Source organism: Pseudopipra pipra, chromosome 15 (genome assembly GCF_036250125.1).
Source record: "Pseudopipra pipra isolate bDixPip1 chromosome 15, bDixPip1.hap1, whole genome shotgun sequence".
Classification (NCBI taxonomy): domain Eukaryota; kingdom Metazoa; phylum Chordata; class Aves; order Passeriformes; family Pipridae; genus Pseudopipra; species Pseudopipra pipra.
The window spans coordinates 18,326,505-18,342,879 of NC_087563.1; the positions used below are offsets into that span (position 1 = coordinate 18,326,505).

Here is a 16,375-nt window from a genome sequence, read left to right on the forward strand (position 1 = left end):
ATTAAAATTTCCAGTCAATCCACAGATTACAAGGCTGGTCTTGACATTTCCTTGGTGTTACTTCCTGTGTTGTTTCTGAATTGCCTCCTTTATAAAGAATTAAGTCTTTTAGACTTAACTGCAACTTTTAGAGAGGTGTGTAAATAGCTCCAGGAACCCTTCTGACACCTCCTCTTCCCTCACACCCACCCTGGCACAGACCAAGCCAACAGCAGTTGGTGTCTGCAGTGAGGCCTCTGGCCCAACAGAGGTGTCCCAGCCCCGAGGAGAGCAGCTCCCAGTGCAAACCAGCTCAGCTCCCACTCCAAACCAGCTCAGCTCCCAGTCCAAACCAGCTCATTACAAGCAGCTCCCAGTGCAAACCAGCTCAGCTCCCAGTCCAAATCAGCTCATTCTGAGCAGCTCCCAGTCTAAACCAGCTCATTCCAGCAGCTCCCAGTGCAAACCAGCTCATCCCAGCAGCTCCCAGTGCAAACCAGCTCAGCTCCCAGTCCAAACCAGCTCATTCTGAGCAGCTCCCAGTCTAAACCAGCTCATTCCAGCAGCTCCCAGTCCAAAGCAGCTCCTTCCCTCTGCACTCCCAGCTGGCATTCCCTGTGCCAGGGGAGCTCCCACAGGACACCCTCAGCCTACAGTTCTGGTCCCCAGTGAGATCACCCACAGTATCACTGCAGACCTGCACTGCAGGGCAGTGCCCAACTGCCATCAGCAGCTCTGGGGGTGACATTAAACACTCAGCCAGCAGCTGGTTATATTTTTTTGCAAGTGCCAGAAGGATTTTAAAATCAAGTTTTATAAAAGTCCACAGTCAGATATATCAGTCTTATAAACTTATCTGTGTTCAGAATTAGTATTTCTGCAACAAAAACAAAAGGGAAGCAGATGCAGCCTTGGAGAAAACCTAATAAAAAAAGGAAACCAGCTTTACAGGTAGAAATGATGGATTCAATATGTGACAGGTATAACATGCTGTTTCATTTTCTTCCAGTAACTTCAACTTCCTTCATTATTGACAAAGTGGAAACTGAAATCAGGTTCTTAGTTTTAAGAAAAGCCAGGATTACAGAGTCTTCCCTGTCATACTTAATATAACCACATTAAATGTGGTTATAAAAGCCACGTTTAATAAGACAATTTAAGCCATAACAGAAATAATTCCCAAATCCTTCCAACTCTAAAGTCAAGCTGTGCAGTTTTTTTACCCAGTTCTTCAACTTTTAATAGTTAAAGGGGAAAACTCCCAGTTTAAGGACTAATATTGCAAACACAAAGCAGATGGTGCTTCACATTATCATGAGGTATTAGAGCCTGACACCTGCTATCACACCATCTAACAGGATACTGTCATCAACAGAAAACCAAAGAACATCCCTGCAACTGAAATTTGTAGGGTAACATCTGCAGAAGCAGTCAGATTTTAAAAGCTCTACAGTCAGCTTCTCCTAACCTCTTCCTTAGAAAGGCTGGACAGCACTTAAAACTTTTATATTAATTTATTCCAAATTGTACAAAGCAATAGATTTTTACATTTCCAAAACACTTACTACAAAGTGATCAAGGAAGAAAACCACTCATTCCTTCAAAGCCACGAGACAGACAACTCCCTTTACAAATAAGCTCTAGCAGTTGTATTGACTGTTTGTCAATAATTTTTGCTCTATATTAAGTGATACCTGCTGACCATTTCGTTTGAGGAGTCAGTTTTACTGGATCATGACTTTATGCTTGTATTAGTTGGCCAAGCCAACCTAGAATTTCAGTCAGCATCAGATCTTTTCTCCTCCCAGGATTTCCACAGTACATGCATGTGCTTTATTTACACATATGTTCTATATGTGTGTGTGTTTGTGCACATACAGGTACCCACACACACTCATAACATTGCTCTAAGTACTGGACTGCTTCTGTCTGCTGAAAGAAGTTTGCATAAACTTCTCTGGTGCCACTTCTGGCACTTGAGACACGTGGAAGGGAATCAAGTGTCTGGAGAGTTGTAAACAAGTATGAAAAAAAGCCTTTTGGAGCAGAATGATCTCCCCTGTGATCACTGTCCAAGGAAAGAGGCCATGGGATCGTCAGGTCTCTGCCTTTTCATCCTGTAGGCTTCCATCTCCTCCTCTGTTGGCTCCCTGGCCTCAAACTGGCTGTTGTAGGGTCTCTTCCTCTCATCCAACTGCATGATTTCTTTAACATGGAGCAGACGAGCCTCTTCTGCATTTAGTGCCTGAAAGGAGAGCAAAGGAAAACAAAAATTCCACAAGGAAAGTTAAGCAAAAAAATCCCCAGAAGGTTTTTCTTAGATTCTCACATGATGGACAAGCAGCAGGCAGAAGGGATAAGCAATGCACACCTGGTGTGGCACACCTACAGCACATTTCACTTCATGATCATTTTTTAGTGTTTAACATAAACTGATGCTAGAATGCTATTTAGCAAACAAACACTTTAATCTCTTTCCAGTTGTCAAAATCAAGTAAAAAACTCCTTGGATTTACCTAAAATGTAATCATGATCCAGCAAGTACAAAAGCAGGTAAGCAAGCATCTGATCTTAGGGATTTGGGATGGTTTGCTGTTGTATTCTGGTATAGGTTTGGGGGTTTGGTTTTTAAATCCTTTGTATTATTCTGCCAACTACTCCTGCTGCTCCTTGCTACTGAAAAGAAGTGCATTTGTACAGTGCACAGATTTGATTGGTGTCCCCCCTGGACACCCTGAGGCTGCTGTGCCCCTGGGAGGGCTGCTCAGCAGCAGGTAGTGCATAGTTTGGGGCATGGATTTACTGCACCAGCTGTGAGACTGGGCCCAAGCCTGGCATAAAAGGTGCAAAGTTAAGCTTTGACAGTGCCTTTGATCTCTCCACCTTTCTTCAATACACAAATCATTGTTCTGCAATGTGTTTTAGAGATCTACAGCTGTAGTTAGTGCCTAGGCATGAAGTGTTTTAAGTCATCTAAACTACATCTTTTAAAACTAAATATTTATTGAACGTTTGCCTGAGAAACAAGGAATGTACTTCAGAACATCTAACAGCATTTTAAATTTGCTCTAGCTCCAAATTAGCATCAAAGAACATCCCAAGGTACAGCACAGGAACTACATTATAGGCTTCATAACACTGATGTAAAATACATGTCAAGTTCTTTTTGCCACAAAGCCACTGAAGAATATAGTGCACCTTTTTCAGTTTTTCTTGCTTCTTTTTCTCTTCACCCTCACTGTCTGAATTTGAGCTCTTCTTGTGCTTCTTCTTTTTCTTCTCTTTCTGTTTCTCTTGATGGATCTGTAAGGTGGGAAACAAGTTCCTGTTAAGATGCAACTTGCCAACATTAATAATGTCCAAGTCACTAAATCCAGACTTCTCTCAATGCTACTTGAGAGCTTAGTTTTCCATAGAGGTGTTAATAATCTAACAATGCAGTCCAGTCATTTTCAGGCACATTATGACTCTACAGAATTTTGTAGTTATGCATATCATTTCATCTCTTAAAATGCTGAGGCAAAATATGTCTTCCTGAGAAGGGGAAGCATCCTACCTCCATCAGTGTTTTGGGTTTTGTCATGTGTTCTTCCTCCCCAGGCTGCTCTTCCAGTAAACTTGCTTCTGTGTTCTACACGACAGACAAGAGCAGGGATGCCCAGTTATTAAGCACATTTGAAAGGGGAAGGACAAAAAAAATCCCACAACCCCCCAAAAAACCAACCCTCCCAAAAAGCAAAACAGTCTAAACCTTAAGCAAGGCAGGAGAATGCTTTCCAGCTCTTCCCAAGTGACTGAGACAACACTTACAGCGATTTCTTTCCCAGCTTCTCCTGTGCAGTAGGAGTACTTGACAAAGGAGTGGCAGCACTTGTACCCCCACTTGCCTTCTTTCCAGTATGAACCCCAAATGCACTGCAAGAGAACACACCACAGCAGTTATGGCACCAGGACACTCCTGCAGGAGGCTGCAGTTTATTGCTCAGCTTATATCCAGGGGAGTGAGTTATTCAAACAGTCCAGAAGGAAGTTATGAGCAATACTTCTGCTATTCCACATCAGCCCTACAGGTGCACTGTCAGAAAAGAGAAAAGCAACAGCATGTAGTCAACTCATATTCAAAGTGGAAGGGAAACAGAGTAACTTCCCTTTAGTTTAAGACTGCCATGGCAACTCCTCAAATTCACAACCCAACCATGACAATCTGAAACTCCTCCTCAGCAGAGAAGGGAGAGTGTCACATTTGAGAGAGGAGAAATTTATTTGCTGTATTAATTATATTGTACTGTCTCCTACTATACCTCCAACGGGAAGGTATTTAATTTTCCTAGAATTTTAACACAACCCAGGGCTTACTGTATGGTTGTTGATCTTCACATCCTCTTCATACTTAGAGCAAGCAATAGCTTTCTCTTGTCCTTTGATGACTGTTCCATGCCTGGAGTATTCCACATAATCTTCTGTTTGAGCTAACAGCAGCTCAGCTGGTGGGGCATCCAGGTGTTCTTGTCCTCCATACTAAAATGCAAATAGAAATGACATACAATAGGTTTGAAAAAACCCATCTTTCCTGTAGTTAAACAAACATTTCAAAAACGGCCCCTTCAGCACCTTCTGAAGAAGCCATGAGAGTGGATGGTGGCAGTTTAATCTGTAATGAATACTGAAGACAGAAATACATCATCTCCCATGGCCACTGTGGTGTTTAGTTTTACATGGTTGGTTTTTTGGTTTTGTTTTATGCCCAGAGAATGACAACAGTGATATTCCTCACTGAGAGCAGGAAAACTTTTCAGACCAAGCCAAAAGGCTCTGGTACAACCAGAGCAGCATTTTCTGTCCCCCTTCAAACTTGAATGTTGACAAGGTTAGTAATTAAATTGATTATTTAGGTCTTCTGCAGTTGCCCAAGAAGTGAGTTGCAAAATATAAAACAAATATTTATGTACAAGACTGCACCCAAAACTTGAGTCATGAAGAAATTCAGATTTCTTCAGTGGAGAAATTCTGACAGTTATGGAAGAGCTCCCAGAAATACAAAACCACCAACAGATGTTCAAAAGTTCCTATATTAAATAATAACATTAATCTAATCGATGATAGTGTATAAAAATATTTTTATATTTATAAGTCTGAGCTGCTGAGAACAGCTGATGCCCTTTCACATAGGATTAGTAATCTTGGTTGTTCCCCAAGACCCAGACATCCAACTTGACAGAATTCTTATTAAATAAAACCAAATGCCTATTACCTTCTCTAGGATGCTTTCTTTCTGCTGTGCCTTGAAATCTTCTTTTTTCACTTTGAAGGATTTATAAAGGAGCTCTAATTTGGTAGGGTCTGCTTGAAGATGAACTTCAGAGCCTTTGTCATAAGCTTCCCAAGCAAACACTGTGTACACAAGAGATTTCACTCAACATTTACTCTAAACTGACATACACATTCAAACTACATTCTTCAGTTCTGAAGCAATTTGGAAGAAGACCTCAATCCAAAAAGACTTATTTCTCTTTTGCAAGAAAGCAGCAGTTGAAGTGTTTTGAGTCCCTTTGCTCACAAAGCCCCCAGAGCAGCCCCACTCACGCTGGGTCTGTGCCATGGAAATGGTGTCTCCCGTGTAGCGAACGAAGTTGTCACCGGCGTAACCAACCCTGCAGGGGAGAGCAACAGGACTGAGCACTGGGAAGGGCATTTCCTCTTAAACACAATCACACAACTTCAACAGGGAAGAAAAAAACTCCCTTTGTGCCCTAAGAGTTAAGAATGGAGGGAGAAGCAGGCACATTGAACTGGATACATGAAATGAAAGCTCTGGCTCCCTGTGGAGCCATGGAATTATCCCACAGCCCCCTGGAAAACCTGCTGTGTGTGTTCACAGGGAAACATGGCACAGGCCTGGAACTCTGTCTGGGATGCCAAGCACTACGAGTTAAACTCAGATCTAACTGCACAGAGACACCCATCAATGGTGTGAGACATTCCAGCACAATGATCCTCAGCTCCTGGATTCTACCTCTCCAGCCCAGCCCGTGTCTGTGGCTGAGTCAAAGCCTGGGAACAGCTTTGCTGCTGCCTGCAAAGCTGGGACACTTCTGCACAGCCCTGAACAGATGCACAGTGTGTAAATGAAACACAGGTTGAAGATCAAACAATGTTAACAACCCCATCCCCCCCCCTTTCAACCTCCCCAAGGTCACTCTGGAAAATTTACAGTTTGCAAAGCTGTGGCAGAAACAGAGTCAACAAAGGTCAAACTATGACGAGAGAGACAAGTGAAAGCATCTGCATCTAAAACAAAAGTGAATTGACTGGCATTATTCTAGCTGGGGGCTAACAGAGGTGGAAAGAGCATTATTTACTACCATTTAGGCACTGCCACTCTATTCCAGGCAGTGAGCTAATCCAATTGCTGTGCTCTGAATGCATGTTTTACTCACAGCCTGCCTGCTCTGGAGGTTCACAGCACAGCACAGGTCAAGTGCCTGACTGGGGTGCTGAGACAGCCCCGTGTGCAGCCAGGGCTGCCCATTTTTAATTAAAGATGTGCACCTTTAGTTAAACTGGCTGAATAGACAATGTCAAAGCTTTCAGATCTTCACTATGCAGAATCCACTCATATAGGAGATCTTACTCCTAATTCAAACATTTAGTTAAGTACCACAGACACTCTATGTTAGTCTCCAGTCCTGAATGCCTCCAAACAAACATAAGATAAAGTTTAACATTTATTTACTGAAATAATTTATATAAACATCATTAGTGTTCACAGGCATCACCTCTAGATGCAGCAGTGTTCTAGTCCCTGTACAGATCACTACACAAAATGAAAGTCCACACATCCCTGGAGATTAAGGGTCAGCATTACAAAAATACCACTTTTATACACTAAAACAAAAGGTGCTCCTAAATAAAACAGGGTTTTTTCCATGTTTACTACTACTTCTATACACAACTGACCAGAGATTAATTAGTAAAAGGACATACAGATAAAAGAAGATATACAACTATTTATCTAATTTTTAAGAGTTTTGTTGGATACACAAGAATGACCCTGTTTTAACTTACTCATCTGGATTCTTGCCTGTGTTGGCATACGGGTTCTCCCTCATGGCCCTTGTTTTGGGATCATAATAAGCAGAGTTTGGATCTAGATTCCTCAAGTACTGGGGAAAGAAAGAACATACAACATATTTAATATTCATGATTTTAAAAGAACTGAAGTTACTCCTTTATGCCCCAGTTTAGACATTTTAAAAGTTCTATCCATGTAAAAAGATGACCTTTATCAAGCCATAACATGAGCATGAACAGAACTGAAAACAGACCTTAACCCCAAGACACAAAGTCATTAATAACTGAGTGCCCCATTTATTGAAGTGTTTGTAGCTGTTCTTTACTCACTTTGGCAATATCTTCCCGAATGCGCAGGTTCCGAACCGTGATACGTCTTTTAGAGTCAAAGTTCTGCCCAGGCATATCAATGTCATCTGCATATTTATCTTCATCTTCATCTTCACTGTTATGATCTCTTTCCTGAGGAGAGATGGGAAACTTCTAAGTCATTCACTCCAGAGAGCAGCCTGAGAATCTGATCCTAGTGGTTTCCTTACAGTTCTGCAACCCTGCAGCTCCAGGCCAGCACAGCTCACCCGGGCTGAAGTGCTGTCAGGCCAACCTACCACTGACACTGCTCAGAAATACTCCTGGGGAAGGATTTCCACTTCCCCACGTGGAAACAGTTATCAAAACATAACTGTGATGCTATTAAGAAAACAGTTATCTTGAGCAAAATATACCACATTAAAAACTAGTTATGTGCTTGCATCTCTAAGGTCTGACAACACACAGGAATTAAAATAAAAACCCCTCTAAGAAATCCAGCAATCTCTGCATGAAAGACCAGGCAGCCAAAGGCACGGACATGCCAGTTAAACCCTTATGCCACCCTCATTTCACTGCTTCACTAATACAGGTCCTTCCTTCTGCCCGTGAGTGATGCAGTGGGTAATCAATCATCTTACTGTCTGTGAATTGGGTTCCTCTTCTCCCCACTGGTGTCTTGGGGAGTTCTGCAGCAAACAAAGAGCACATCAGCAGAGAAGACAAGATAGTGGAGAGAGGAAAGATGGTAGGGATACAAAGGGCAATCAAAGCAGAGTTTGATGCTGGATATAAAATACAATTTACCAGTGGCACAAAATGCAGAAAGATGCTACATAATGTTCTAGGAAAGAGCTCTTAACTGTCTCTAAGACATACAGGTGTTGGAGGCCTTTTCACTGCATCCCCAACTAAGTTTCCCACTCCTTGTAAGAAGAGCAAATTCTAGAACTGTGTTGCTGTTATTTAGAGCTTGCTATGCCCTTGAACACTGGTGGATTAGACTAAAATATTTCATATCATGCAAATATAACCAAGTTTCAACTCTGAAAGCTTAGAAAACAATCAAGAGGATATGTATTCAAGGATTTAGTTATAATTTACAGGAATACTAAAAGCATGAATCAGAAGGCATAACTGAAGCTGGACAAAGATAGCCTGACTTCATTTTTTTAACCTGCTTAGCCTCCAACTTGAAAATACTTGCAGGGGTGAAGATGAAACAACTGTGAGCCCCGGAACACTGACCAACAAATTGGCCAGTGCTGACTATGCAAATCAGCCCCAGTCCTCTTCTTCAGAGACAGTTCTGAAGTTCGTTTGAAACTTTTTTCTTACAGCTTCATTTTTTAAGGTGATGCCTAAAGATTTTTAGGCATTTTGTAAATTTTAATATAGCTGTATAACTTGCTTTCACTTTAGACAGTTACTAAAGTGTTTTCTCCTGGTTTGTGCTACTTTCCATTGAATTTCTGTTTAACAATCTTTCCAAGGAAAGAGATTTTAGCAAGGACGTCCTGTTCAGGATGTGCACCTGGACCAGAATAATGAGATATATTGTAGTCAAAACAAGATAGAGGGCCCAGAACCCCTGGAGCGGCTGAGGGTGGTACCAGGGGCAAAGATGGTTTTTGGGTTGAATGTACCCACTACATATGGAAATTAGTTAAACTTATAGCAGTGTGAGAATGCTCTGTGTGTGTGTGTTAAAATTAGAATTTTGTATCAAAGATTACCAAAAGCACTGTCTATAATCTAGGAGGAGCTGCAGGAATTAGTGGAAGGTGCAAACTCTGCAGTTATAAGCCAGAGGGAAATACATTTGCTCAGCCTTCAAAGAACCAGAGACATTACAAACAGCAACAACTGAAGAAAAAACAAGTTGGTTTAAGACAAAGAAAATACCTTCCTATTCCAATTTCTACTAAGCATTACCAAACCAATACATAGTCACATAAGTCATTACCTCAACATTGGCCAGATCTTAACAATCTTTAAATACAAAAAGAGCATTTCAGTACATGAAAAAAATGACTACATGGAAAACAAGTTCTTCTGACTCAAAATTCCATGTAATTAATTTTAGCAGGAATAATAATCACACAGAATTTTAGCCCATAAGGGGAAAACAAAGCAGCTCTCATTGGAAAGATGCTTCAAATTCTTGAATATGACACAGAGTGCCAGGAAAATCTTTAAATTACTGGAGGGCATAAAACCTAATAGCAGACCCTGCACAGAGAATAAAAGAGTCAGAAAGCAGAAGTAATCTGTTGTTTATTTATTCAGCTTAAACAAAAATAAATTGGGGTTTAGTTAACTTACCACTTGCTCCAGCTTCCCTGATGCCAACTCCTCCTGAAGCTTCTGTGCTTTCAGGGTACGTTTGGCCTGGGGAGGAAGAAAATAACACTTGTTTCCATGATTCTGTTCAGCACAAGGTTTAATATTAACAGTGCACATTAGCAGTGTTCCTCCTCCCAGCCCAGCCAGGCCAAACACCCAACCTTTCCCCAGGCAATCCCAGCCCCTACGTACCAAATCAACCTTGGAATATTCCTCCACGATCTTCATGTGCTCCTCTGGGTTATACCCATTCCAGCGATCCCGCTTCCCGTCGTAGTCAAACATCAGCTGGGGCTGCACGTGTTCATCCGGGGCAATGTTCATGCCTGTGTATTTGGCTCCAACTTTCCTGGGCCTCTGAAACAGAAAAGGAGGGTTAGATCAGCCCATTAGGCTAAAATATGTGACTCAGGTATCCCTTTAAAAATCTTATCAATCAAGCTCCTCTCTAAAGCCAGTTAAATTCAGCACTGGAATTGTAAATAAATGCAAGCAGTTCTGCATTTCAGTGTAGCACAGTTGACTCCAAACCCTATCAATTTTTAATTCTCTTTTCCACAATTAAGAAAGCAATCAGAACAGTTTTTAGGTGGCTTCTGGCTGACATGACCCAGAAAGACAGGCACAGCAGCACTTGAGTTAATGCAGATTAACATGACAAGTTAAACATTTTCACTTATTACTGCAGAGCTTGTTACAAACAGAACTCACCAACAACACCCCAAGTAGTATCACTTTTCCCCTTCATTTTTCCTACAGAACAATTTCTTTAGAAATTTCCAATCTCAACATTCACAGTCATAATACTAGCTTTTTTTTTTTTTTTTTCTAAAGCCAGTATTTTTTGTCTGACCTATAGCTGGCTGTTCTTCACTAGGAGGAGCATTCCCATGGTTTCCAAAGCCATTAAGTCATGGACAGAAGTGCAGTTTACCTCCATGCAGTCCTTCTTTTTGTGTGTCAGGGCCCCACAGTTCTCACAGGCTCCTTTTCGGTACCTCGTGGCCACAGAGTTCTGGGCAGGGGCACAAAGGGCAGAGTTACACAAACCTGGACAAGAGTCATGAAGTGACACCCAAGGTGTGACCCACCCAACCCCCAAACACTGCAATCTGCCTGCTGAGTGAGGATTCCCAGTTCCTGCCCCCCTCAAGCCCCTGTAACCATCAACCAGTTCCTTGTGCAATCAAAGCAAATCTTTATGTTCTGGCAAAACCCTTTTGCATACCTCCTGAACTCCTCGTTTGTACCAGTCTCCAGAGGAGTTGTACTGTTTCTGCTTCTCTGGCTGAGGTCTCTGATGCTTTAGGGTGGGTCTTTTAGAAGGATCTATGTACCATGGCACTGAGGAGATGTACTGGGGGATATGAGGATTGATATCCCTGTAAAAGATGTTGTGTCACAAATACATGGCACGGGGAGAAAACCCCACAGCAATTCAGCCTAACAAATAACTCTCACATTGAGGTTCAGAGCTTTAGGAGGGATAATAAAACAATGAAGTTGGTGGAATGCATTGCAAAACGAAGTTGATAACAGACACTTTCACTAAGATTTTGTTGCCACCTAATTCACCTCAACTCCTGACTCCAAAGCAAGTAGCTTATTCTGTGTGATGTTACTGAGCACAAAAATAGCAACACTTGTCTTCTCAGAAGCAACAAGCCTCGTAGAAACAAGAGAGGGAGGAAGAACAGCTCAGGTACACAGGGAAGTTCCCCCTTACTCATGTTTGAAATACCACTTGAAAGTAGCTACATAAATGGGACTTTTAACAGAACTGTCAATAGCTCACAGCAGATAAACACTGAACTTTCATTTTTTGGGAGAGTATCTGTCTTCTGAAGCATTCAAAGAAAATCTACAAACTTCAACTATTTCCTTCTGCAGTGACTCATGCAGAAACCCTGTGTCACCCTCCTAACCACTGTGGAACCACACCAGAAAAAAGGCACTTTTAACCAGCAGCTTTAGAAAAACTAAGCTTTAATAAAACTCACTTTCCTTCTTCATCCACCTCAGCAGGTGCATTTCCGAGTTTTCTCTGTTCTTCCAGTTCCTTCTTTTTCCTCCAGTCTTCCCTTGTCATCTTCTTCGGCTCCTCCAGGCTCACATCGTTTGCCCCTCCTGCAGGGGTGGCGTTCGCTACCGCCCCCGATGCCATTTTGGCTCTGTCCCCTGCAAGAGCCAATAAGTGAAGACAAACGCGCCGCCCTGCACCCGGCGCAGTGTGAGAGCGCAGCCCCTCCCGCGGCCTGTGCCGCCCGGGCCGTGTCAGTGCCGAGCCAGCGGCAGGGCCCGCACGGCGCCTCCTTACCGGCACTACCGCACGGCCCAGGCCCGGCGCGACAACGCACGGCGGCCGCGGGGAGCCAGTGCCGGGCCCAGGGCCGCGACCGGCTAGGAGCACACGGCGGCACCCCTGAGGGCCCGCCCTGTCCCACTCCTTTATCCCAATCCCGCTCCTTTATCCCGGTCCCTGTTTTTACCTGCCGGGCTGCGCCACCGACCCACAATGCCCTGCGGCCGCACGCCCACTTCCGGAGTGAGGCCTCCTCCTGTGCCCGCCCCGCTCGTGAGCCAATTGGCTGCCGCGAGTCAGTCGAACCGGCCAATGGGCGGCGCGGCGCCAGTTTAAAAGCGGCGCCGTGGGGTCGCGGGGCGTATTAAGGAGTCAGAGGGTGCGTCGGATATTTCGGGACACACCGGGGGCCGGGCGGTGCCGCTGGGCCGTGCCGCCGGGCCCAGGGGTGAGTGAGGGTGTCCCGGCGGCGCCGCCGGGCCCAGGGGTGAGTGAGGGTGTCCCGGCGGCGCCGCCGGGCCCAGGGGTGAGTGAGGGTGTCCCGGCGGCGCCGCCGGGCCCAGGGGTGAGTGAGGGTGTCCCGGCGGCGCCGCCGGGCCCAGGGGTGAGTGAGGGTGTCCCGGCGGTGCCGCCGGGCCCAGGGGTGAGTGAGGGTGTCCGGGCAGTGTGAAATAGGGGTTTGTTCCCCCTCATCTAGGGACTAGTACATGACAGCTCCGTTGGCTTGAATGCAGCTTGTCTAAAAAGCGTGCTGCGATGGAGAAAATGACAAAAATTATTTCTTCTTTTCCTTATATGAACTTTACAGGGTGGTCTCATCAGCTTGAAGATGGCAACTGTGATCTCTGTTGGTGCAGACAATGTTGCTCCTGAGAGCCAGCTGCTGATCTCTCCAGGGTCTTGTGAGTATTTGCTGCCCTAAGGCAGCAAGGGGTTGAGTGAGGGGCAGAAATCATGTTTTGTTATTCGCTGTTTTCATTGGTTTTCTATTCATATATCTATTTACCTAACCAATTTTTCTAAGCTCATCAATTATCATAAAAATTAAGATAACTGGGCTTTTGTCATAGATGTGGCTTATACTTACGAGTTATAAATGGTGAACAAAGATTTCTATGGCAAGAAGTTTTCCAGCATGTGCACTTACTGAAGCTTTAGGGTTGTTATGGTGCTAAAGTTTGCTTTTTTTTCTTCCCACCACTCCAGCAAAAGGAAAGAGCACACGCTCTGGAGGAGTAGTTTGCACTCCACTTCATAAAAAAGCATTCTCACCTGCAGCCATGACTTGCTCTAGGAGAAAGGCTCTTGGTAAAAAAGCAATCACTACATCTGCAGCCATGTCTCACTCTGGGGGAAAGGCTCTTGGTAAAAAAGTAAACACTGTACCTGAAGGCACATATCAGCCTTTGAGAAGGGCTCTTGGAAAGGTGAATACAACTACAGGAGTCACGAGCAAGATGCCTGAGGTAAAGCAGGAAAATCAGCCCCAGATGAAGCAGGGAAATCAGTCTGAGAAAAAGCAGGGAAATCAGTCTGAGAAAAAGCAGGGAAATCAGCCCCAGATGAAGCAGGAAAATCAGCCCCAGATGAAGCAGGAAAATCAGCCCCAGATGAAGCAGGAAAATCAGCCTCGCACTGCAAACAAAGTGAGTACAACATGCTGCTGCAGGAGGGGGGAGAGGAACGTGTGGTTGGTTGTGGCTTAACCCTGGCAGATTAAACACCACACAGCTGCTCCCTCACTTTCCCTTGGTGGGATGGGTGAGAGACCTAGAAGGGTAAAAGTGAGAACTCACAGGCTGAGATAAAGACAACTTAATAAATAAAATCTCAAAGGAAGACATAAGCAGCTGAGTGATGCTGTGCCAGTCCCTGAGCAGTGGCAGCCTTGGCACACTTCCCCCTGTGTTCATTGCTGAGTGTGCTGCTGTGCAATGTGGGGATGTCCCTCTGCACACTCGGGGTCAGCTGTCCTGGCTGTGCACCCTCAGCCTCCTTGCTGGGGGTTGTGAGAGGCAGGAGGGGCCTGGGCTCTGTAAACCTGCTCAGCAGTAGCTCCCAGAGCTGTGTGTATTGATGCTGTTCTCAGCAGGAATCCAAAACACGTCTCATATCAATTACAAGGAAGGAAAATAACTATTCTAGCCAAAAGTAGTGCACCTGCATAGATGGCTCTGGGGAAGACAGTCTCAGTTAATGCCTTATTCACATGTTAAGTACTAACAGTTTCATATGAGCTTAAATGTTCCAGTGCAGTCACTTGTCACCACTGTATGTAGTACTGAGCTACACAAACTGCTGAAATATTTGCCCATCTCCAGCTTGTTTGTGTTGAAGGTGTAGCATTTAGGCCTACTTGAGGACTGTAGGGCAGGTGTGCTTGTCTGAAGACCTGAATAGCACAGGAGAGCCACTACAAACATAATACAGTAGCTCAAATAATATGTCTTCTTTTTTTTTAAGACTGATGAAAAGACTGAATTAGACAGCTGGACTTCAGAGTCTGAGGAAGATTTGGTAGAGTGTAAAGAAGAAGACTGGGCTGAGTCTCAAGAAGATTGGCCAGAAGTAGAAAATATGTTTCATTTTGATCCTCAAGGTAAGAACTATTGGTGTAATTATTAAAATGAACAATAAAGCTTTCATGAGTGCTGGCGTTGTTGTAAGACTTTGCCCAAGCTGTTGTGGCACACAAAGCCAGCATTGCATTTCTCCTGAGCCCCTTCTGAAACATAAGGGTGCTTGCTTTCTCAGTCCTTCAAAGTGTGTCCTTAAAGTCTTCTCCATGGGGATGTGAGTGTGTGAAAACTGCTGTGCCAGAGACTTCAGTGTCGGTGAAACATGTGCTGTGCTTGCTGAAGTCATGAAAAGCTGCTCTGTGTTAGCAGTTATATTATGCAATCTAGTCTTTTGGTAAGTGTCTGTGTAGGGAATTTCACAGGCAGCTAAGGTGTAACTGCAAACCAATACCCCTTGTGTTGTGTTGTTTTAGATTGCTTCCCATTTAATTTAATCCAGGAGAATTTGCAGCTTCCCAGGCTACTGCACACTTACTTACTCAGACTGTCTTTCCCAAACAGACTTTGAGGTCTTTGATGTTCCTGAGGAGTGCAAACTAAGCAATCTGGACCTGCATGGTGTTCCCCTCATGGTATATCCAAGGACATACCACAGATGTGTAGAGGAGGAGCCAACACCTCTTCCCACTCCAGAGCTGTCCTTTACACCCAGTAAGTGGAACCTTAGCCTGCTTTTCAGCACAACAGTGCTCCTCAGGGTTTGGGAGGGGAGGCAGTTGGCTCCAGCAGTGAATTGCTGTTGCTGTCTGAGCTGTGCCAGAGCAGTGCCCCAGCACCAGCCAGCTCTGGTGTGGTCCAGCTGAGTGGAACTGCCCAGCCCTGCTGGTATAGGTGCTGGTTTCAGTGATGTTGCTGAAGGGTGGCATAACCTAGCTGCCACCAAGCACCACACAGCTGCTTCCTGGGTCCCCTGCTGTGGGATGGGGAAGGGAATTGGAAGAGGAAATGTGAAATAACTCATGGGTTTGAGATAAAAGCAGTTTAATAACTAAAGCAAAGGCCGTACATCAAGCAAAGCAAACCAAGGAATTCATTCACTACTTCCCATCAGCAGGCAGGTGTTCAGCACCCCCAGGACAGCAGGGCTCCATCACATGGGATGGTGGCTTGGGAAGATAAATGCTATGACTCCAGATAGCACTCCTTCCTTCTTCCCCCAGCTGTAGATGCTGGGTGTGATGCCAGGGTGTGGGATAGCCCTGGGGTCAGGGGCAGGCAGCTGTCCCAGCTGTGAGCCCTGCTCAGCAACAGCTAAACCAGCCCTGATTTACCAACACTTTCCAGCACAAATCCAAAACACAGCCCATACCAGCTGCTGGGAAGAAAATGAACTCTGTCTCAGTGGAAAGCATCACCCTGAGCAATCTTTTGCAGTGCTTTGTGAACTGTCAGCTAGGTGGGATTGGTTTAGACTATGAAACAGTATTTCCCTTGGTCATTCAGGAGGTTTATGCTGAGCTTCTGGGAGCTGACTTGTGTTAGTGCACATTGTGAGTTTGAGGCACTGATTTGATTTATTTCTAACTTATTTCTTAACTGATTTGATCTATTTCTAACTTCAGGCTTGCTGCAAGCACATTTTGACTTCATTGCTAGCCTGGAAAAACTACACTTCCCTGAGCTGCCACCATTTCCAGCTGACTTTTATGAGGAGCAGGAATGTTGTAACAGGTTTTAAATTTCATGTAGTTCTGTATTTTAATAAAGGCTAATCTAACATGCATAGGACTAGACTTGTTCATTTTCAGTAGGCTCCAGGTGTGAGCAGTGCTTCAGAAGGAGGTATCTG

At 44.4% G+C, this 16,375-nt stretch overlaps 2 protein-coding genes across 7 annotated transcripts; one reads left to right on the forward strand and one right to left on the reverse strand.

Moving 5' to 3' along the window:
* Nucleotides 1–1,474: 1,474 nt before the first annotated feature.
* Nucleotides 1,475–12,287, reverse strand: SLU7 (SLU7 homolog, splicing factor). 3 transcript variants are annotated; one of them, XM_064672285.1, is made up of 16 exons: nucleotides 12,195–12,287; nucleotides 11,706–11,883; nucleotides 10,934–11,087; nucleotides 10,640–10,720; nucleotides 9,898–10,062; nucleotides 9,685–9,750; nucleotides 8,001–8,048; nucleotides 7,381–7,512; nucleotides 7,045–7,142; nucleotides 5,563–5,630; nucleotides 5,231–5,370; nucleotides 4,336–4,497; nucleotides 3,790–3,894; nucleotides 3,536–3,610; nucleotides 3,178–3,282; nucleotides 1,475–2,224 (listed from the first exon to the last, which is right to left on the reverse strand). In XM_064672285.1, the coding sequence occupies exons 2-16, from the start codon at nucleotides 11,867–11,869 to the stop codon at nucleotides 2,045–2,047; spliced, it is 1,743 nt and encodes a 580-aa protein (XP_064528355.1). In that variant the 5' UTR covers nucleotides 11,870–11,883; nucleotides 12,195–12,287; the 3' UTR covers nucleotides 1,475–2,044. The 3 variants fall into 3 exon arrangements, with proteins under 3 accessions (XP_064528355.1, XP_064528357.1, XP_064528358.1); XM_064672287.1 differs by lacking the exon at nucleotides 12,195–12,287 and adding an exon at nucleotides 12,023–12,137; XM_064672288.1 differs by lacking the exon at nucleotides 8,001–8,048.
* Nucleotides 12,288–12,377: 90 nt separating this feature from the next.
* PTTG1 (PTTG1 regulator of sister chromatid separation, securin) lies at nucleotides 12,378–16,309 on the forward strand. 4 transcript variants are annotated; one of them, XM_064672291.1, is made up of 8 exons: nucleotides 12,378–12,420; nucleotides 12,629–12,650; nucleotides 12,816–12,909; nucleotides 13,214–13,473; nucleotides 13,546–13,653; nucleotides 14,471–14,606; nucleotides 15,088–15,237; nucleotides 16,149–16,309. In XM_064672291.1, the coding sequence occupies exons 3-8, from the start codon at nucleotides 12,837–12,839 to the stop codon at nucleotides 16,262–16,264; spliced, it is 843 nt and encodes a 280-aa protein (XP_064528361.1). In that variant the 5' UTR covers nucleotides 12,378–12,420; nucleotides 12,629–12,650; nucleotides 12,816–12,836; the 3' UTR covers nucleotides 16,265–16,309. The 4 variants fall into 4 exon arrangements, with proteins under 4 accessions (XP_064528361.1, XP_064528362.1, XP_064528359.1 ...); XM_064672292.1 differs by having other exon boundaries at nucleotides 13,570–13,653; XM_064672289.1 differs by having other exon boundaries at nucleotides 13,214–13,653.
* The last annotated feature ends 66 nt before the right edge of the window (nucleotides 16,310–16,375 follow it).

Excerpts from the sequence above, each read along its gene's own strand:
- SLU7 (XM_064672285.1), bottom strand. The coding sequence starts at position 11,869 with ATGGCATCGGGGGCGGTAGCGAACGCCACCCCTGCAGGAGGGGCAAAC. Across the intron at positions 10,721-10,933 it reads ACAAACGAGGAGTTCAGGAG|AACTCTGTGGCCACGAGGTA; the intron begins GTATGCAAAAGG and ends GCCCCTGCCCAG. Across the intron at positions 8,049-9,684 it reads CAGGGAAGCTGGAGCAAGTG|AACTCCCCAAGACACCAGTG; the intron begins GTAAGTTAACTA and ends TGTTTGCTGCAG.
- PTTG1 (XM_064672289.1), top strand. The coding sequence starts at position 12,837 with ATGGCAACTGTGATCTCTGTTGGTGCAGACAATGTTGCTCCTGAGAGC. Across the intron at positions 13,654-14,470 it reads AGCCTCGCACTGCAAACAAA|ACTGATGAAAAGACTGAATT; the intron begins GTGAGTACAACA and ends TTTTTTTTTAAG. Across the intron at positions 15,238-16,148 it reads AGAGCTGTCCTTTACACCCA|GCTTGCTGCAAGCACATTTT; the intron begins GTAAGTGGAACC and ends TTCTAACTTCAG.